General features: G+C 45.5%; 2 protein-coding genes across 3 annotated transcripts in view; both read left to right on the top strand.

Annotated features, from left to right (window-relative positions):
• Positions 1-492, top strand: part of LOC101793831 (ras-related protein Rab-10) — a 30,197-nt gene extending 29,705 nt beyond the window's left edge. For both annotated transcript variants that reach the window (XM_038174003.2, XM_021271443.4), the window contains one exon: positions 110-492. In XM_038174003.2, the coding sequence (XP_038029931.1) occupies positions 110-184 (75 nt within the window). In that variant the 3' untranslated portion in view covers positions 185-492. The remainder of the gene's footprint in view (positions 1-109) is intronic.
• A 6,159-nt stretch (positions 493-6,651) lies between these two features.
• The window catches only part of GAREM1 (GRB2 associated regulator of MAPK1 subtype 1), a 101,138-nt gene continuing 86,017 nt past the window's right edge, over positions 6,652-21,772 (top strand). The window contains exon 1 of the mRNA XM_027452172.3: positions 6,652-7,184. Within this exon, the coding sequence (XP_027307973.3) occupies positions 7,064-7,184 (121 nt within the window). The 5' untranslated portion in view covers positions 6,652-7,063. The remainder of the gene's footprint in view (positions 7,185-21,772) is intronic.

Genomic DNA, 21,772 nt, shown 5'->3' with positions numbered 1-21,772 from the left:
TAGTGACCCCATCGAGTCTTTTGCATATTAAAATATGTGAAAATTCAAGTTTTTCAACTATTGTACTGCAGTTATCTTAATTAAATGTTTGCTTTTATTTGTTTTACAGAAGTCCTGTGTATTATATGACTTAGATGTTGTGGATCTAAATGAAAGTAAGAAGAGAACCTGCTGTGCATTCTGAAATATTGTTTATTATTTCATTTCCTCTTCAGAAAATATTAACTATTGCAAAGGAACATAAAAGGTTGTAAAAGGGAGCCTGTAATCACAGAACACAGTATTTAAGCATCTTTTTTATTACACGAATGTTGCTGCCAAATGTTTTGACACATTTATAATATATTTTCATAGTTTTAATATAAAGTTAAAACAATTATCTGACTTTGGAATTATTAGATGCATCTCAGGAGGACTGCATTTGCATACAAATGTTTGTACAAATGAAATCTAAGTGCACTAATTTTCTTGTATTAAAATCATTTACCTTAACATTTTTTGTGTTATTTATATCAGATTCGTAATGTAATGAACATTGACATCACACAGACAAGCTTTTGGTATAAGGACTCACTTATGCTATTCACAAGACAACATCTTTTCAGGCAGCTGATATTTAGTGTAGTCTCCTAAGATAATTTTCTGGAAATTTTTGGCTTGGCTTCTTTTCTGTCCATTTCAGAAATGTATGTGTTACTTGAAAACCCTTGAACAGGGAGGCTGCAAAGATGAGGGCTGAGATAAAAGAATAAACAATTTCTGTATGTTGCAGAACCTTCTTTGGAAAGCAGAAAACACGGAACAATTGAATGAATCCAGTAATAATTATCTTGCCTTATTGTTCTGTTGAATAATTTATGCAGGTTTTAGCAGCATACCTTTATTTCCAAGTTCTTTTGTCGTAAATGATCACTATATTAAAAGGGTACGCAGTGTTTGTTTGATGTGAGGTATTTATGTTATTTTCTTAAAGTATAAATACATCAGGAATCTGATCCTGCTCATGTGGATCTGTGTACACTGGTGTATAATAGCTTTAATTTCAGGGGAGGATACCACATTTTAGTTAAATTTGAATGAGGGCAGAATCATGCCACTTTCTTTTTCTTTAATTAAACGCAAACCGAACACAAATCAAACCTTCTGCAGACACACAAAGCAAATGCTAGCTGGGAAATCTGAAGAACTGTTGGGATTATATTGTCTTTTTTTTGTTGTTGTTGTTCTGGGAGATGGTACTCTTGATGATTATTAAATGTAATTGTTCTACCACCATTTGTGAATGGATAATATTGGTGTGCAAGGTTGTGTGATGAGCCATCCCAGTACATCCGGGAGTACAAACTCCATCAGTTTACAGTTGTGGAATGCCACTACCCTTCTAAAAGGGCTTCTTTTTTGAAGGCTGTCTTCAGATTGTCTCCAATCAAATTTGGTATCGAGACAGGGAGCTTAAATGGAAATTGCTTTCTGAAGCACATGGGATCTAGTATGCGTACTGTTAAGTTACTGTGCCACCAGGCAGTTTAATAGGCTTGCAGAAGGGGCATGAAAGACAAGAAGATTTACGTATTTACAGCTGCTCCTAAGACAACTCTTCATGGCCTGTCGCTAAACCTAGTATTTAGAGCAAAATCTGAAAACAAAGAACAAAGGATAATCCCTGCCTTAGTTACAGCCAGGGCAGATGAAGAAAATAGTGCTGGAAGGGATTTTGAAAGGCTGTCTAGTTCCTCCTCTTATCTCAAGTGCGGATCAGCTGTCCCTGCTGTATTGCAGGAAAATGTTTAAAGACCTGCAGTGACGGGGATTTTGGTCCCTCTGAGTAATGTACAATCCTTACTGAACTGGTTTTGCAAGCAGGAAGTTTCCTAATACCTAACCTAACTGGTAGACATGGAAAGCAGGTTCGTTCTCTCTTTCCTCTTTACGTACATGAAATACCTCTGTCTGCCCTCTCTCTCCTCTTCAGGCCAATGAACACCAGTCCCTTTGACCTTTCCTTGTAGGATGGGTTTCCTAAATCTTTTGCAATTTTTGTTGCTCTCCTCTTTATTTTTGAGCTGGTTTTCAACTATCCTGGAGTGCAGGACTGAAAACTGAGCAAACTATTCCAGTTTAAGTAACAATGGCTGGAGAGATCAAAATGATTATTTCATTATCTTATCTTTGATACTCCTACTTCTGCATTCCAGCATCAGCATAATGTAAGACAGCCTAACGTTGCTAACTGTTCAGCTTGTGATCCGTAATCTCTCCTCGGAAGAACTGCTTTTCCATCCTGGTATTTATGCAGTTGATTATTCCTCTGGATGTGTAGAACCTTCTGTTTCTCCTTATTCAGTGGCATTTCAGCTTCTCTAATTTGCCAGCATCCGTCTGAATTGTAATGCTGTATGCCAGCATAGCTGGAGCCTCTTCCTGTAGATACAGTCTTTGCATGTGAATAAGTACATTCTGTTTAGTCATCCGAGATATTGATGAAAATGCCGAGTAGCTCTGGATTCAAGATGGATCTCCATGAAATCCCATTCAATACATCCTTTCAGCTTGGGAGTACCAATTATTTCCCAATCATTTTGCACTCAAATGATGTATTTCTCTAAACCATTTTTTTTCCCATTCATTTAAGAGCAACTTATATGAAACCCTATGATGCTCACTTTTTCCAGCCTATCCATGACCATGAAGCCTGTTACCATCTGGAAGAAGTGGGCTAGATTGATCTGCTCTTGCTTGTTACTGACAAACCCATGCTGCTACTTATATCTTTATATCTTTATATCTTTATATCTTTATATCTTTATATCTTTATATCTATGTATCTATCTTAATATTTTATGTCTTTACTTTCAATATGCTTAAAAATGGTTGGATTGCCTGTCCAAATCAGTGTTTTTTTTGTTTGTTTCTGGAACCTCCCTCATTCTTTATTCTCAGAGATAAAACAAGCTGCAGCTCTAACACTGCTTGAAACATAAGGGAATTTCATCAGGTCCAGTCTATCCAAAAAGCTTTAACTTATCTAAGTATTTTGCAGGTAGTTTCTTCATTTTCCTTGCCTAAGCTTTTAGTCCTTTGCCAATGGTGCTAGCAGTGAAATCACATCTGCTTTCTTGAATTGAAGACCAAGGTTAAAAAATAACATTAGGAATACCGGTGTCTCAGCATCATCAGTGATTGGGTGATGATGATTAAATAGATTTCTCCTTCTGTGGAATAACAGAACAGTTTTTTCCTTAGTCTTCTCACTTTGCCATTTTCCAGCTTCCTTGCTATCTTTTAATTCCAATGGTTTAACATTTTGGGACTTTATCTTTCTGTGTTGTCCGTACATGTTCTATATGTAATTTGACCTACTTCTTACTTCTTTCATGTCACTGAAGATCATATGATTCAGCCAAGCTAGTCTGTTATTTCACTTCCTCACCTTCCTGTGTGTTTACCAAATTCTGCAGTGTTGCCTTCAGCAGTGCACCTTTGAAAAAACTCTTACGCTGTCCTGAACTCACACAAATTTTGCTACTGGTTCTCCATGTTTAGGTCTCTATTTAATTCCTCCTCCTTTTCCTAACAGTGCAAACAAATACATAGAAGGGGATCAGATTGATCTGTAGGGTTTTATTTGTTTGCTTTTCTGTATAATAGGAATTCCTTCTATACGTTATGCTTTCTTATAGCGTTTTCTATTACTTGTGGCTTAGGTACTATCCAGTCGGTGGCCCACCTTAGGGAGGTGCAGATAGTTAGGTTCCCAGGCAACAAAAAATGTTTCCAGGATGCTCAGATCTCCTTACAATACCCCGCACAAGCAAAGATTGTTTGGATTATACCACTGAGGCAGGAACTGCATTCTCTTTGAAAATGTGAGATGCACAGGTGTCACCTGTACCAAATATATTATTTCAACTTCCCCCCTCACCTGAAAGAAAGGTAGGTATTTAGCATCTGATTCTGAAATGATCACTGCATCTCCTGTCGTTTTCCACTGGACTTGTAAATATTTATTCTGAAAATTAGACCATTCATATAAAGGCAAGTCACATGTGGGAAGAAGGAATGCCAATTCATGGGGGAGTTTAAAGAAATGCTGACTAGAATGGCTTCAGATGAGGCATACTGTATAAGGCTCAGAATTTTATTTGGTGTATGCATTCTACAGTGTAAAGCAAACTAGCAGATTCATACTAAAATTAGTGTGTTTTTTTTTACATACACATCCAGTTCAAATGTTAGCATAGATATGAATTGATGATGATCTGAAATGCTTTAAAAATCATTTTATTAGCAATGGAATAAATATACTGGGGATTTTGCAGCCTGCTGCGTAAATGTGTTGATAAATCAACATGAGACCCAATCAATTCAAAATGCATTTAAGACTAGTTTTAGGAATTATTCTGAGTCCCCCTGCCTATGCTTATGCTTTTATGGCTACAATTTCCTGTAGACATTAAAAAAAAAATGAATGCCACCTGAAACACCCATGCAGAAAAATTATGATATTGCATAACTGAGGTCCTGATCCTGAAGCAGATTTGCTAACTTTAATTTCTCTAGAGGTCTGATGGCTTCATTAGTATTTTGCGCAGGAGGAGACTTTAGTAAGAGATCATACTAAAGGACTGAGGCATCGCTAAACATCAGAGAAATGATTATATCTAAAGTGTTAATTATACATAAGGTACAGTTAAAGTACGAAATAGTCTGCGATTCGCATGTTCTTGTGATTTGAATACTGTGTGTGCAATAATATCTTTCAAAAAGGTTCAGCTATAGTACAGATAGGACACATTACAAAGTCAATTTAAGAGCTCAAGTGAGACATTTAAATAATAATAGGCTTTGTGATGTCTCTTTGCCTGGAAATAACTAAATGAAATTTAGATAGGATCTAGAAATTGCACTTAAAAAAATGTGTCTTGCTCCAATGGAATGGGTTAGAGGAGGCTATACTTCCACTGGTGAGGGAAAACACAAACAGGGTTATATTTGAAGACAGGCTTAAAAGACGTGTGACTACACCGAAGAAGAAGGAACGATTTTTTAATGAAAAATCAGCAGTAACTGTTTCAGGTGTGAAAGACATGTTTCTTCCCAGATAGCAGAACTGCATGATGCCTGGGAGCAGCATACGCCGCGAGGCCATATCTATCCTGGAATTAATGCTGGCTAGGATTGCGTTTAGAAACACATCTCGACAGACTAGTGCTCCAGGTCCTGGTGAATCCCAGTCTGACCTGATCTGCTTTACCTTGCACACTGCGTCCAGTAACCTCATCAAACCTGAACAAGTCAAAACCATTCTTTGGCTTTCCATGTTTCAACAGCAGTGCTTTTAGCTATTATATCACTTTGCACTTCAATAGCTCAGTTCACTGAAGTAGTTCAAAGCATTCTGCAAACTTCATAAAGAGGAATCGACTTTGAAAAAAAAAAAAAAAAAATCATCCACATTGTCTTTTAAAGCTAGCAGTTCTGGTAAGTAGGATCTAACAGCACCATGACTGAGTTCAGAGAATGAAGGTTTTTCATAGGGCTGGGAAATCCCAGAGCCAGACTGCATAGCTGAAGTACGGGCCCACATCAGTATGCAGTTCAAAGCAACCCAGACCCATTTAAAGCAAGCTAACTTGGGCTTGTGTCATCCTCTTTGGCTTCCACAGTCCATTTGAGGCCTGTTTGCAGCAGACCAGAACAAGAGCGGATCTGTCTCGGCCCTCCTCGTGCTGGCACCCGGCGCCACAAAGTAGGCAGCAGCGGTCAGCCCCTTACTAAGGGGCATGAGGAGGCACGGGCGGCTGGACGGCTGCTTGCCACGGCTCCTCACGAGCTCACCGAGCCATCCTGGAGAGAGGTGCCACGGGAGATGGATCCCACAGAGGGACCTCAGCTGGGGATGCCTGCTGTCGTCCTGCAAATCACTGGGAGGCGCCGTTTCTAGTCAGCGGTACAGCCTCACCTAGAGCCATTGAATGTATACGTATGGATAGCCTTAAATACAGTGTTTTACTGCCGTGAAATAGCTTTGACACAAAAGTGAACAAAGTAAACTTGAACACAGCACAGGGCAGCCACCTGTGAGTTACTCGCTCCTGTTTAAGTACCCTCGGTTTCTGTTGGGGATCCTGCATGGCGATAAAAAACGGTGACAGAGAGCGCTTTGTGAGACCTCCTCACGTAAGCCACCTTGCAAGGAGAACCAGCAGCTGGTTTTCGGTTTCCCTATGGCCTGAAGAGCATCAAATAGGGAATATGTTTAATAGTTGCACGTGCAGTAATAGCGGAACAGAGAAACCAAAGATGCTCCTTCCACTGCTCTTCATACCTGCAATATCCGTTTGGTTCATGGGTGAAAACTAAACATAGCAATCAAGGTTGGCTTGTGGTTGGGTTTTTCTGAGGGTAGGGTGGATCTCACAGGTCAATTTCCTAAATTTCCCGAGCAGCCAGGCGACGAGGGGCAGCGCTCCTTAAACGAGAGCCCTGAAACGCGCTTCATCTGCTAGCCCCGAGCGTGCAGGGGGCTTTCCACCAGCCCCAAGGAGGCCACAACCTGCGCTGGGATCGCCCGAAAACACTCCCCCACACCCCAAACCCCCCCCCACACGCACTCCCGGGGCTGCGCCTCGGGGGAGCGCCCGGAGGGTGGAGCGAGAGGGCTGGCCTGGGCTCGGCTGGGCTCAGCTCGGCGGCGGCGATCCGCGCTCCCCGCCGTGCGGCCGGGCCGGCACTTTTTCCTTTCCTTTCCCTTCCTTTCCTTTCCTTTTCGGAGCGGGGAGGAGCGGCAGCTGCGCAGGCGTTGCTCGCACCCTGTTGATTAGTCAGTGCCGGGATGGCGCTTCCTGGGCCAGGCGCGGCGGCGGCGGCGGCAGCGGGCGGCCCCAGCCGGTGCCGAGGGGCGGCGGGAGCAGCGGCAGCCTCCCGGCCGGCCTCCCCCTTCCCCTAGCCCGGCATGTCCCGCATCAAGCGGAGCTGAGCGAGGCGAGCTCCGTCCCCCGTCCCCCCTTCCTTTTTCCCTTCCCGTCCCGCCGGCGCTGCCCGCCCTGCTCCGGGTGGGAAGATGGACCCCGGCCCCTGCCCGGGCTTCAGCCTGAAGGACGTCAAGTGGAGCGCGGTGGCCGTGCCCTTGGACCTGCTCGTCAGCACCTACCGCCTGCCGCAGCTCGCCCGGCTGGACAGCGGTGTGTGGGGCGCCGGGGTCGGGAGCGGGCACCGGGAGCGGGAGCTGGCACCGAGATGGCCGGGGGGGAGCAGCGGGGGGCAGCGGTGCCCGGCAGCCGCCGTGCTGCAGGGGGGATGCTGCAGGGGGGCGGCAGATCCCGCACCGAGGGAGGCTGTGAAGCAGCAGGGGCGGCGTGAGGAGCCCCCGGGAACTTTCTGTCGGCGGTGCTGTGGCTGCCCACCTGCAGTTCCCAAGTCTGCGTGTGTCTCTCTCGCTGCTCCAGGACGTAAGGCAGCAGCCCGGGTGCTTGCCTTAGGAAGCAGCCCGGCCGGGGGGCTAGGGGGCTCTCCCCAAAAACTCAGACGGCCGCTTGGCGATATCACTGCGTGGCGGCTCCCCGAAACCGCTCCGGCCCTCCCGTCTGTGCGGGAAAGCTGACGATAACTCAAAACCGAGATTTTTGGCCGGGTTTGGTAATGGGGTACCCGATGGAGTGGCCCTGGAGGTGCCCGCTGCCGTGGGTCGGTTCCCTGATAAAGTTTTCTCTTCGTTTGCAAAGTGACAGGAGAGTGTGGGCATTGTCCCCTGTCACTGCCCGCTGTGCCAGCGAGCCCTGGGCTGGTTTATTGCCTACCTGCAGCTCCCGTCACCCGCTGGCGATCCCAGCCAGGGCTTTGGTGACTTTGTCCCTGGGTTGTGCAGTACTGGTGTTTCCTCAGAGCTGGTGCTCGGGAGCAGGTTAAAGGAAGGCGTCTTTGCCATCTCAACTGCAGCCGGCTGTTTTGGCACGCCGGTGAGCTTGTGCTGTCCGGTGATAGCGGCCAAGCTGCCGTATCAAGGAGGACCTCCTGGTAAAACCTCCTGTCACTGGAAGCAGCTAAGATGGCCTCCAGTCACTGCACTTCAGGCTGTCAATTCGCTTGAGATTCCTGGCAGTGATTCAGGCTTTGACAGGGTGTATGTGTATTGATGACTTATTAATTTCCCTCTCTGTGTCTTAGACTTCTTCCCAGTCTCCCCACTCCTCTTGAATCCCTTCATTGGGAGGGACCTGGAAGAGCCTTGTGTGGGTTTTGAGGAGAGGAATTTCTCCCCTCTGCCCCTTTCATGGGCTTTTTTTTTTTTTTTTTTTTTTTTTGGGGGGGGGGGTGGTCTAGTGTCAGCCCTGGTGAGAGGAATGTGTCTGAACCGAGACACGATGTTGCTGAGCTTGTGCACAGGCTGTTTGCTCCTGGTGTGCCACACTTAAAGCACGCTTAGCTTTCTTTGGCTGTGTCCTGGGATGGCCAGACGGGTGGCAGCTGTTGGTGAGCTGTCCTGTGAATAAAGTTCGACCCTATGCTAAGCCCTGCTAGGATAGAGCATGGAGCTAGTGTGGCAGAAGGGCTTTGGGCTGGAGCTGGCCGAGGTGTGGCCAGTTCTGAGCACGGGCAGAGGTTCCCGGGTCTGCTTTTACCTACTTGTACAGACATACCTTTATAACCCAAGGGACTACAGACAGCAGACAAATCAATACTTCGTAGAGAACATAGGCGCCGTGGTCTCGGTGGTGCGAAGGGGATGCTTTTCCCATTTCCAAAGGAGGCTGTCTGGCAATAAGAGGCAGCAGCCACGAGTCAGCGCATAGGGTCCCAAAGGAGACAAGTTGGGAATTGCTTGGTGCAGTCCTGAAGGAAACACACGTCAAATCCATTCCAGGTGCATGTCATCCAATGCTTTGGCAGGTTAGGGCCACCCCTATTAACAAAGTAGGGTCTTCTGCGGCTTTTGTCGGGGTACAGCCCTGGTCTCCACCTTTAAGCACTGAATTCCTGCTGAGACCAGCGGAAGCTGCAAGTTCAGTGCTGTTGGAAGTCAAACCACCTGTAGATGTCTGTCTTCAGTCACCTTTCGGCGGTGTGGCTGGCTGCCCTGTCTGCAGCAGCAGGTTGTTTCGAGACTGGTTATTTCAGTCATGGTGAGGTTTTGTGACAGTCAGAACTTATTTCTTGTGGAGGACCAGGGTGTAGACAGGGACTGAAAAACTGGAGATGTATTTTCTTAAGAAGAGGCCAGCCTTGCTGTGGTGTTTCCGTACTTAATGGAGTTTAGCAGTGTAGGGGTAATGTTCTTGGATAATATGCACGCAAGATCTCCATTTTTTCACCGTTGCCTCACCTTCAGGCCTTTCAGCCTGAAGGGGGAGGATGGGTATGATGAATGCAGTTTCATACTTCGAGTCTGGATGTGCAGCTCCTGGAAGAATGCCCTTAAGTAGTTCAGTTTGATTTCTTGACAGAATGAAGTTATGAAATATTTATGTGCACTAAATTTGGTCCTCTGCTAAGAAGGGAGGATTTTTCTTGATGATATGGGGTAAGGGAGGAATGGGAGGAAGTATTCTCTTGTGCTACATGAAGGTACAGTTGGAAGTAATTAGGCAGCAGTGCCTACCTATCTGTATAAATGATAAATACGTGAACTGTTTTTCAGGTGAAATTTTAGGACTGTACAGTTGGATTCCAGGTTATTCTTTTGGATGCCAAGCTAAGTTTCTGAGATGGCCATTTTGAAGACGGCCTGTGCCTCCAAGTTTGTTTTAATCAGCTTTGTGTTTCGCTATTTTGCTGGTGAATACCGTTACGTTAATTGGGCAAAGAGAGTACAGAATGAAAATTCTGTCACTCCTGAGAGGAAGCAAATATTTTTCCAACATATAAACAACTTAAATATTTCCAGGGGACAGCTCAAACACAAAGCTGCTGAAAGAGTACTAAGCACCATCCGAAAGAAAATGAATGAACTTTATGTAACACTGTAATTCAGACAGGGCTGCTGCAGATGAAAAGAAGCAAGATCCAAAGAGTGAGAGGCGAGCGAGCTTTGTGCTGTGTTTTTCCTGCCCTCTTCCCCCGGCTGCCCCGAGTTGCATTGTCACAGCGCAGTCCCACCCCAGTGACACTGAGAGGCTTGTGTCCAGGGTCAGTGGGGAAAGGATTTCACTCTGGGATCCCACAGCAAAAAGAGCTCTTGTCCGAGCTCTTGGCCATTGCAGGAGGGCAGAAGGTGCATGTAGCTGGTCCCTGGGAAGGCATGGACCTGGGTGCAGGCTTGGGCTGGCTGTCTTCAGGATGTTGGCAGGAAAGGCAAAAAGTGAAAACGTGACTGTTTTTTGGTAATTTGTAATGCCGAAATGATGCTGGCTATGATTATCTCAAGGCTTTAAATTTCTGATGATTATTTTTCTAAGGATAACTTTGGAGGGAAAAAGAGAAATGCTATCACAGTTAAGATCTGGAAAATGTCGTTTGCACAGAGCTGACCTTCAGGCCGAACTTTTCTTTGTAAGCTCCCTGCTTCAGGCTCCAAGAGTCTGTTTTCTTGTACTTGGTGGTATTCCCTTTCACCCTGCCACTGCTGCTGTTTCTGTAAGTAGTTGAAAAGCAGACTTTGCTAGAAGATAGTTTTGACCCACAGATTGGCTACGAAGAGTTCAGGCCTTGTGTATGGAGACTAAAGTTTATGGGATTAAGAGGGCATCCTCTGGTATTTTATTTTTTTCACAAGGCTTAAATGTATTTGTACATGCCCTAAAAATGTGCTTGGGAAACCAGTGCTGTAGGGATCAGACGCTGTGGCACTCAGCTGCCTAGGGGAAGACCTCAGCTCATGGAGAAGTGATTCCCTGCTGTGCACTATGAAAAAATGATGGTGAATTTTTCTGGAAGGGAGACTGAGCATCACTGCGAGCCATTAAGACTCAGGAGGAAATTCTTTTCTCTGCGGCATAAATGTGTGCTTGCTTTAAGACAAAATGACAGAAATAGTGGCTATTAAAAAAAAAAAAAAAAAAGGAAAGATCTATACAATAGGTGACAATCTATTTTTTAAAAAGTGGCTTCTTTTTCTTACCCCTCACTAAACTCTTGCAAAGATCAGTGCTGGGGTGAATAGTGAGTTTGTGCTGCTTGCCACAAAGAGATTGTATTTACTGTAGGTATTCAGGTTCCCTTTTTCTCTCCTTTCACTGTGATATCTGTCTACTCCAAGCATTTTCAGTGGCTCGTTGTTCCCTGCAGCATGTTATTGTAGGGCTTATTCCAGTTCTAAATATCTTGAAACCGAGCACCCTTGCAGCTTATCAAAGACATCGTACTACAGAGGACAGCTTGGCTGTGCACATAATGAAAATTTCATATTGCGTCACTCCACAAACGCGGGTTATCTGTGCAGCTGAACAATGCTTGGAAACTACAAAGAATCTTATTCTTTTAAGGTCTGGGTGCTGCTGTCCGTGCTCTGATTGTCTTGAATGACCTCCTTCTTTCGAGAAGCTGTTGCCGAGTGTCTTAGTAAGCCTGCTGTTGATACAAGGGGGTAGGAATCATGCCAGGGTGGGACGAGGCTTTCAAGTAGACCAAAAGGAGGTTTCAGATATGCTCAGACTCGGGGCAGATGCCACGATCTGACTTCCCACTCTGGGTATGTCTGTCTGTTATCTTGGTAGGTGACACTTCTCGTATACTGTGCAGATGGACAAAATATCTATCTGTGTGGTGGTTTTGTGTTGTTGTTGTTTGTTTGTTTTAGCCTTCTGATCTCACAGCATGTTTTATCCATAAGGCTCAATTTCATCCTGTTGTGCTGAGCAGCTTTGAATCTCCACCTGCTTGCTCTGTATGTTCTGCCATTAAAGCATCATTTCGGATCATCATTTTCTTGCTTTCTCTTCTTTCCTACTTTACCTTGTTTGTTGTGTCTCCATCAAGACAATTGAATGAAGAAAACAGTTGACGAGTTGCCACTAACCACTGCTACTGTTTTGTTTTTTTTTTTTCCTTCCCTTTTCTCCGGTTGGCAGAGACGTGTTCCAGAAACATTTTAGTGAAAAAGCTTTTAATTCATTTAAAATCTGCAGCTACTGAACGGTGTCTGAGAAAATTACCGTGCCCTCCTGGAGATGGAGTCCAGTAACTTGGCAACACCCATTCCCAGGAGTAATGCTGGCTTCCAAGTGAGGCAAACAACAGTTCAGCAGCATACCTGTTTTACACCTAAAAATCTGTGGTGTTTTTTGAGATGCTTTCATGTTTGGCACTGGTTTCACGTGTACTTTGTGCTCTCTAGCCAGTGTGCCATTTGCACTGCGCCAGGTCTTTGGTCGTGCTGTAGGGCTGCTAAGATGCAAACAGTTGCCTTCCTCTTGTGGCAGACTTAATAAATGTTCAGATTTCTTACTGATGTGCATGATGATCGTGATTTTGGCTTCTAAATTTCTGACTCTATTAAACAAAGCCTCTGCATATGTACCAGAGAAAATTTTTCCTGGACAGCTAAGTAGTTCAGGTGTTGGATGGTGAAGTGTTGCTCTTCTTTTCCTAACTAGAGTTCAAGACCCGTGTCTTTCAATCCTTGGCTGAAGTCCTAGGGGAAGCTTAGTGTCTTGGCTTTTTGTTGTTTGTTTTTATTTTTCAATTTAAATTACTTGTAGCTTTTAGATAAGGCACAAGATGTACATAAAATGAAAAGAATTAAAGTGTCCTAAATGGTTACTAAAACCCTTAATCTTAAAACAAATGTGGTGCGATGAATCATACGCTGTTGTTACAAAATAAGGTAGTGAGGAATGGTACACGGCTGGTGTAGGAGAGAAGGGCTTTGTTGTGCTTTTTTTTTCTTTCTTATGCTTTGTCTGTAAATGCTGTTCTGGGACTAGGTGTTCCTGCTTCAGTGATTACACGGGTTGGCACTCCCTGTAATGGCCCGGTGAAGGCATCCCAAGGGAGTATGCCAAGAAGCAGTGCTGAGAGATACTGGACAACGTGGTCTGGTGCTCCAGGATTTGATGCGAGCTGGGAGGAGAGCTGCACCGTGTTCCAGTCATTCCTGCAGTGGTTTGTCAGCAGCAAAGGGCATGGGTGTTGCTGCATTTCCTCTTGGCATTAGGAGCAGTAAGTCGGTTGGATTAGGGAAGCTTAAGTCTCTCCCCTATAGGAAAATATTCATCAGCGTAGTGTGCATTGTATATGAGTCAAAAACCAACCTCCATAAAACGCAGTGAGCCAATATTTCATGCCTGAAATTTGGGCTTGGAATGGTGCTCCCCGTTGGAATGAGTTTTATGTGGCGTGTTCAGCCTGCTTTTTTCATACCATTTAGAGTAGGAGCAGCCTGGGGAGCTGACTTCGCTGCACCTTCACCTGTAAGCCAAGGCTGCTCATTAGAGCAGCTGATGCTGGGATCTGAAGGCACGGTGCAGGGGCATGAAATCGAGCTGGATGAGCAGATTGAAGAGTCAGGGCCACGTCTGCCTTGCAGTCTTCGTGGTGGTGCATGCATGTCAGCATAAAATTTTTAATGCTGTGTCTCTGCCAGAGCACCTGAGCTCTTGGGTGAGGCACGGCATCAGCCAGAAGAGCTGCTCTGCCTCCAGACCTGCAGCACCCCACGAGTGCATCTGTTACGGAGGCTGCAGGTGGTGGGGAAGAAATACTGTATCCTACACGATTTGGCTCTGGACCACGTCTCTTGTCTGAGAAGCGATGCCTCCAAGCCCTGCAAAACACACTCGGCATCCAGATCAGGCCCTGGCACAGACCTGATGAGGTTGCTGTGAGGAGTTTTGGTGTGGCAAGGTGTGCAGCAAAGACCTGTGCTCTTTGCTCTCTGGGCTTTCTGGTGCGGAAAGGCGTGTGCCGATTGCTCTCTTGGGGCTGCCTCCGCTCCCTGTTTTATTCCCCTGCGCCCAGACCTTGCTTCTGGGTACGTAGCCAAAAGGGGCAGGTTTGGTCTTGGAAGAACAGCAGGGAAGGTGCTCTGGTGGTAGCGTACAGTTGCTTGGAGCTTCCTCCAAGTGCTCATCTTCAGGAAATGCAAAATTGTTTTAAAAGTGCTTGTTGTTTGTTGGGTTTATCCTTCCTGCTCTAATCTGTGCAAGATGTAATCACGAAGAGCTTGGACTTGTGTGTGTTTCCTTGACCTGTGAGCATGTCATTGGGCTCCATCGAGAAGAGACATGAATCCTTGGTTCTCTTTAGAAGATTTAAATGCTGTCTCAGAGGCTGGAAATGCCTGAGAGCTCGCTTGGTTGCTGAAGTTGATCCTGGAATTGCCTCACAAGTTGGCTGAATCTCAGTGACACAAACATAGATACTATCTAAAACACAGCACACTGCAAGAATACCTGCAAAGAGAGCAGGGGAAGCCTTAGTGGTGGCAGCGAGGGAGCTGGGGGGTTTCTCTTGGCAGCCCAAATGGGGGAACCTAAGCAAACCCAGGGACCGAGATCCCTCAGGATCACGCACTGCTCCGCTTTGTGTCTGCGCAGTCAGGACAAAACTCCCAACTGGTTTGGGCGAGGAAATAACTCGCTAGGCTGCAGCTTTTCCAAAAAGGACCCTGGGTCTGGGGTTGCTTGCTGGCTGAACAGTGGTTGCCCGTGCCGGGGTGCTGTGCAAGGGCATGTGGTGCCGGGTAATGGCTCCGCTCTGCAACTCGGGCAACTGGGATATTTTGGGGAGGATGTGGGCTGATCGGAGAGCATGGGGGAGTAACAGCCCTGAGCTGTTCATTCACAAGATGTTTTCTGCACTGCTGGTACAGGAAAAAAAAAAAAAAAAAAAGAATAAACTGGTCTTTGTAGGATGATGCAGGGAACTGAGAGGGCTTTAGCTGTATTCACATTTAGGTTAAACATTAACCACTTCCAGAAATTCTTTCAAAGTGCTAAAAGGCTGAATCCTGCTGTGCTGGGATGGTGCTCAGGGCACACATGGTGTGCTTCTCCCTCCTCCATGGAGAGGCCGAGCTCTCAGGGTGAGTCTCTGGGTGCACCCCGGGTCCTGCTCTCCCCTGGCCTCTGTCCCAGTGTTGTGAGGCCTTGAGAGTCCCAAAAAGAGAAAAGAACGTGTTTGACCATATTGTTTTTTGTTTCTTTTTTGGAGGTCTTAGGTTGCTGTTTGAGTAGCATGTAATAGGAACCTCTCAGTGATGTGATATTTAAAGGGCTGTCTGCCAAACGAAGCAGGTGAGAAAGTTGCCTGTGGTTTTCTGGACAAGTTCTCTGCTTTAAGAAAAAAAAAAAATGTAATAAAATAAAAGCCGCTCCATAACTGCACAGTAGTTCTCATCCTTTAGGGCAGTTCAAGAACACTTTCTCAACCCTGTAGGAGAGTGGAGAGTGACTGGCTTCCCTGGGTAATGAGTACAGTAAATTAAACTATGCTTGTTGTGGGTCACTGTGGTCCCGGATCAGATTTTTTTTTTTTAATTATTTGTGGACGTGCCATAGTTTTGCACGTGCTGGCCTCTTTACAGGATGGTATGTCCAGAGCTCGCTGGGAATGGAATGAAGAAGTGTTCAGCCTCTGTGAACTGGAAAATCTCCTTGTACTATGAGTCTGCCTTTCAAGAACAATCGCTTTTAAACTTTGTTGGCCTCTTTCCTGAGGAGAAAGACCGTGCATGCCCAAAACTGACCTGAGAGTGCAAGTGGAGAAAGGTAGCTGTGTGTGCCTTCGGCAGCCGTTTCCAAGTTGTGCCTGCTGGCCTTACCGGGAGCCTGTACCCCTCACTCAGCTGCTGAGCATGCTGCTCGGCTGTTGGACCCAAACAGAACGTGGTCTCTTTACATCTAGGTTTGTAAGAATCATATAGTCTAAATATTTAATTACTAGATTACTTCCAGGAACTATTTTAAAGTAATCCATACATCCTCAAATACCCCTGCCATGCATTAGTTTTTCTGTTTAGGACCTTTTTTTTTTTTTTGCCTTTTTTTTTTTCCCCAGTGGCAATTTTCATGTAATTGTCCCAATAAAAGCATGCACTGAATATTTGTGTTGCTTTCTGGCGCTTGAGCATTTTGAGAATGAAAGAGGGAAGGTTGTGTTAGTGGGAAGATGCATAAAGGAAACCTTTTATTTACAAGCAGTATTTTTTTTTTCCTTAATAGGTATTAAGAAAAAAAGCCATATGTGCACAGATCTTTCCTTCTTGTCCAGAGATCCTGTTGCCTCTTCTGATGGCTCCATCTCAGGGCATGGCTGGGTTCCAGGAGCTGCTGGCTTTCCTGTCAGCACCATTCAACCTATGCCCTGCGTTACTGTCCTGCACTGGTGGGCTTCCAGTAGGCGTTAGGAGTTATCTGCGGGCATTTCCAGGGTTGCTGTAAGACAAAACAAGTAGTACAGTCTAGCCGTAGCAGAATGGAGCAGTGCAAGGAGCTGCTGCAGGTTTTCTGTTGTCCTGTCTTGCTTCCAGATAGGACATTCCTCCTCTTCACCTCTTCCAGCAGTACTGGTACTTTGCTGTTGGTCCTGTCCTGTCCTCCAGCTTCTTACAGCTCCTGTGCAAACTCTGCTTCTTATTCCCTCTGTGCCCTCATCTTTTCCTCCAGCTTTGATAAGATCAGGGATGGGAATCCAGGACTTGTTTCCTGGCCCAGGCAGCAGCGTGGTGCTTGGCTGTGGGTGTACCAGGGGCGATAGCTGTGCCTGTGCTACCACAAGTGAGAAAGTGTGCAGGGAAAGTCCTTTCAGACACTGCTAGAAACTTGAAGATTTCTAGTCCCTGTGACCAGAAATTCAACCTTCAACTGGTTGCTGTGGGAAGCAAGCAAGTATTCTGGACTTTGCAGCAGAGAGGCAGTGTGTATCAGTGCAGATAACATGGGATCTCCCTTGGCTTCTACTCTTTTTCATATGTTGACCTGCTGTTTGGTGTAACGTAGTAAAGGCGATTTTGCTGGCAGGACTCAAGCACGAGTTGGAAGGTTTTGCATGTTGTGCTTCCTTTTCTCAGCCAGCACTGGCTGCTTGCTTGACCTGCAGCGAGCGAGTGGAGATAACTGTGTGTTTGTAAGAGCAGTACTAATCCTGGTCCATTTGTTATGTGGTGTGACTGGCTGGAAGGAGAATTTGGTGTGTGTAAGCCATCGCTCTTCGTTGCTGAGAGGCCGGTTACTAAAACATTCAATTATTTCTGCTTCTTTCCTAACAGTTCTGCTCAGACATCTATTTAACAAAAGGTCAAAACGCCCCTTTTGCCCTCTGCAAGAGGCTATCAACATACACACACACTGGCGAATTCCCATGCTCCTATCTGAGATGGGTTTATGTCATTTTTTTATGGTCAGACTATTCCTGCCCTGGTCTCAAAAATATGGATCTGCATTATACTGATGCATCCTGTATTTTCCTGCTGTATATGTGAATCGCAGAGCTGTTGGGGGCTGTGTATGAAAATACAAAATGTGACCAGCTGCATATGCATGGTGTTGCAGTCAGAGACCCAGGATGTGGCTGCAGACAAATAGCAAAGCTGCAGTACCACTGCAGCTGAATGTAGGGCAATCCAGAGGAAAAGATCATCTTTGTTGCGTGCTTTATGGGTTGTATTGTCAAGTATCATTTGTGTTCCTGTCAATACGTAACGAAATATCTTAAGACCGAGTAGCCTGTGGGCAAAGATAAATTTATCCTCAAGGGGAAAGTGAGGCATGATGGGGTTTTCTTCGCTGTCATTTCTGTATGCTGCTCGCCAAACCTAGAAGCTTTCCCTCTTCACGGGAGGTGCATTCTTTCTTTTTGTGCATTGTGAAGATGATCAAGGTATTACCAAAGGGACAGCATTCTCTTATCTCTTATGTTTTATTTAAAAAAAAAAGCCATTCTTTTTATGCCTTACAGTTGGTGTAGGTTTCTCTGACACAGTAAGAATTAATTGTGCTCAGGATTAGGACTGTTCTTGGCTGGGAAAGAAGGAGGTGCAGCTCTGGCTGCCTTTCTCATGTTAGCATTCCCATATCGCTCAGATACTCCTCCTGTACCCGCACGTAACCAAAGCGAGCAGGTGGGTACCTAATTACCCTCAAACACCTACAGTCTCCGCACACTCACATGGTCAGTCCGGGTTTGAAGAGGAGGCATTGCCCTGCTGTTGGTGACTCTTGTGTTTTACCAGGAGGAGCAGGACTGATGGAGCTGAAGCACAGAGATAGAGAGCAGCCCCCGGCGAGTGGGCGCCGCGTCCATGCCCTCGATCGATGCCCGGGGAGACGAGGAGGGCGGCTTGGAGAGCAGCCAGCGGGCAGCCCGGCTTCGGCACGGAGCTGAACTTCTTGCTTGCTTTCTTCCAGCTGGTTTTATTCCTGCCCCTAGCCCGGATGCAGAAATCGGAGGCAAATTGGAAGATGAGTTCTTTCAAAGCCAAAGCAAACTATGCATGAGCAGCTCCTGCGTTTTGGCTACTTGCTTTTTAATTGGGAGTTTGTCCAAGATGCCCGAAGTTCAAACAGGGATCACTGCCGTGCAGCACAAAGAAGCACAGTGTCTCTTTAGGGCTTGGATAGATAATGAGAGGACTGAGCATGCCTACTTGGCTAGTATTTTAAAATATCATCTAATTATAAATAACTGACAATAGGCAGCTCCCTGGCTCTCATGCTGTGCCCAGGAAAAGTCTGAATGAATAGGCTGCTTTTCTGTCTGCCAGGGCAATCTAGAATCACACTCTAGATCTTAAAGCCATGAGGTTGGCAGGGTTAAAGGTCTCTTTGTGGGCACCCTGAACCTAGAGAGCTCTAGCCAGACTTCCCTGACCAGGCTCCAACCATCCCACCTGGGGAGAGACGGCTTCTGCAGCAGCAAAGTTGTGCAGCTGCCTTTGGTTTCTCAATTAAAGCAACCATTTTGTTGCTGTACTTGGAAATAAATAGGAAGCCAGTGAAAGCACGTAGTGCAATGCTAAATGCTGACCTCCCACCTCTAAGTATTAAGCTTCTCCAACTAGGCAGCCGATGTTAAACAGGCACTTGGAAGTGTATCCTCCAGTGGCCCTCTCAATATTTATAGATGCTTCCGAGCAGGAGCTTTCTAGCATGAGGAGTGCTTGCCTCTAGTAAAGGAAAACCTCAGCTCTCTCAATGAGGTATTTAAAGGAGCTGCTTTGGATGGCACCGTGCTGCTCAGATGTCCCATTGCTGCCGTGCTTTGCTTTTGATCAGGTAGTGGTGTCCTTCTCTTAACCATACTGATCAGATCGCTTGTGAAAGTTGCTGTTTGGGGTCTCAATTTCTAGATTGCCCTGATTGCAAAGCAAGTGTTTTAAATCTCCTTTCCTTTGTCAATGAGAATTAAAAAGGGAAAATAAACTAAATGTTATGTCTACGTTTAAATTCCTGTCTCCTTCTCTCTATACTAACACTAAAGTAGGCTGGAGCCTGCCTTGCATGCAGTGAAAAGTTGTTCAGCTTTTTCATTCTCAGTACTATTAACCTGTGAATGTTTTAAGTGTAGTTAAAGCGGGGTTCTCTGCTCTTAGTCTTACAGCTTCAGATTTGTGATCTTAGGTAACTTCAGAAACAGAAAACTTTCTTCCATAAGAATCTTGCTTTTTAATTAATTGGGTAATTCTCAGATCATTTTTTCCCTTCAAGTCTAAAATACAATGATAAATAGTTAGCACTATTCCACATGTTTTCGGGTATTAGAGCATTTTAAAGAATTGCTGAGGCTTTCTACAGTAGTTCATAAGTAATCAGGGTAATGGGCTGCTCTGTTGGATCAATCTTACAGCTAAATCTGTGATGCAGATACAACAAATATACAGTTACGTTTGATGTTCAGCATTAATAAGAGTAATTACGATAGTGACAGAAAGTTACTGTGTTTTGGAATGCACATGTGAAGAAATTGTTGTTCTGAGTGTTGTTTTGTTGTTATTTTTTCCCCCGTGTGGGGGTGGAGAGCAGGCTGTGTTGAAAGATGTGCTTTGGCTTGCTTGGCTGCAGTTCATAAAAAGTAAGGTTTCTTGTTCTGGGATGTTTGCTCTGAAGGCTTGAAACAAACGCAAACAAAACTCGGTGAGATCTGTGGTGTTACCCTTATTCTTTTTTTCCACTGGTTCTTTCTGAACACAAAGAAAGCACGATGCCAAGGTTCAATCTGTGGGAGTGATGAAGTCAGTGGAGCATTCCTCACCAACGGCAGTGCCACCAGCGTTCAGCTTTGTGTTTATTTGAAGTATTTGTGCTCCTCTTCCCTGCAGTAGGTCGAACAGGTTTTCTGAGACTCTCTGAGATGATGTCTCTCTGCATTTGCAGCTAGAGGAAAGCTTGTATTGGAACAAACTGGATTTTTCAGTGGATTAATCTGTCCCGTAGCCTTATAACAAGATTATGGTTTATGCTGATTTGTTGCAACGGTACTGGTATATCTAGTTGTTCCAATAGCAAAATGCTAATCCTGAAGAAATAAATCTGTCTTCTAGCTGGCAGGCATAAAAAGAATAGGGGGATGGGAGTCTCTGCTCTCTTTTGGGGTATTAGTGGATGATAGCCTGAGTTCAGCATCAGTTGGATTGAAGCAATTTGATTGTATCTGTCTTTTGCAGAGGGATTGGAAATTGCAGAAGCAAAGCCTTATCTCCTTTCTCTTGATTGTGAAATATTTAATGGTCACCCAAAGCAGTGTTTGATCACAGTGCTGTGAGGCTGAGGGATTACAGAAACGCAGGAAGCGCTGCGAGAAGTGGTTGGGCAGTCTGAGGGCAAGGCTGTCCTTGCCCCTCGCTTTGCAGGTAGGGTCAGTGAGGCAAACTGGATGCCCTGTTCTTGGGACACCGCCAAAAATTGTTGCAATTCAGCTGCCTGTAGCCAGCAACAGTTGTTCCAGCCAAAGCAAAACTTCTGGGGAGCTTGTCCTAAAGCAGCAGGAAGATGCAGCGCCTGTCCTCCCACAGAGAAGCATCGCTGTGCGGTGCATGTTCACCTTGATGCTGTGTGTTGTGGTGCTTGAAGCCAGGTTGATCCAGCATTAAGAGAGAGACAGAGAGACTTTTGTGGCCTGTTCCCAGCCGTGCTGTGTGTGCAGCCTGCCATGGACAGCTTCGGAGCTGTCTGACTGTGCTGCAGAGGAGCGGTGTGCTGGGAGCACTGACTGAGGGCCGGGCCTTGGCCTGCTGCACTCCCTCCATGGCCTCCCTGGCAGCAAGCACAGTGTTTGAGCTTCGTGGCCTTTGCTAAAATTGGGTTTGGGATTATGGATACCAGGCACTACTTGGCATTCAGCTCATTGAGCACTTGGCTTATTTGTGCCTTGCCTGTGAAACGAACACAGGTTCCCTTCATCCACCATCCGAGGCTGAGGGAAGCATCATTGCTGGTACCGGGCCATGCTGGTCTTGTGCTGTCAGGGGAAGCCTGGAAGAGCTGCTGGAAGATGTGGATCTGTTCAGTTGACGACACTTCAAATCAGCATTGTATTTCTTTTGAGAAAGAGGGGTTTGATAGGAATTTGAATCATGACAGAAATAGTGCTTGGTCCATGTAACAGGAACCAGCACAAATGAATGTGTTGCTGGGATGAAACAGTTGAACAGAAACATCTTCAAAACTACTCAGCAAATTAAGAAAGAAAGCTGAAAAGTGAGGTTGATTATCAACAGTCCTTGATAAAACTGCAATTTTTATTCCAGATCTCTGTGTTGCTTGCTCAGAAGGTTGTGCAGCTGGGGACAGAGACCTCTACTCCCATCCACTGTGCTCAGACACAGATGAGACCACAGTCAGGCTTCCCTAATGAATTGACCCACTTTAAATTAAAAATTTAGTATACTACACTTTATATC

The sequence above is a fragment of the Anas platyrhynchos genome, chromosome 2 (genome assembly GCF_047663525.1).
Source record: "Anas platyrhynchos isolate ZD024472 breed Pekin duck chromosome 2, IASCAAS_PekinDuck_T2T, whole genome shotgun sequence".
In the NCBI taxonomy this organism is placed as follows: Eukaryota; Metazoa; Chordata; class Aves; order Anseriformes; family Anatidae; genus Anas; species Anas platyrhynchos.
The sequence above is the reverse complement of the archived record's forward strand: the minus strand, read 5'-3'. Positions and strand labels throughout refer to the sequence as shown.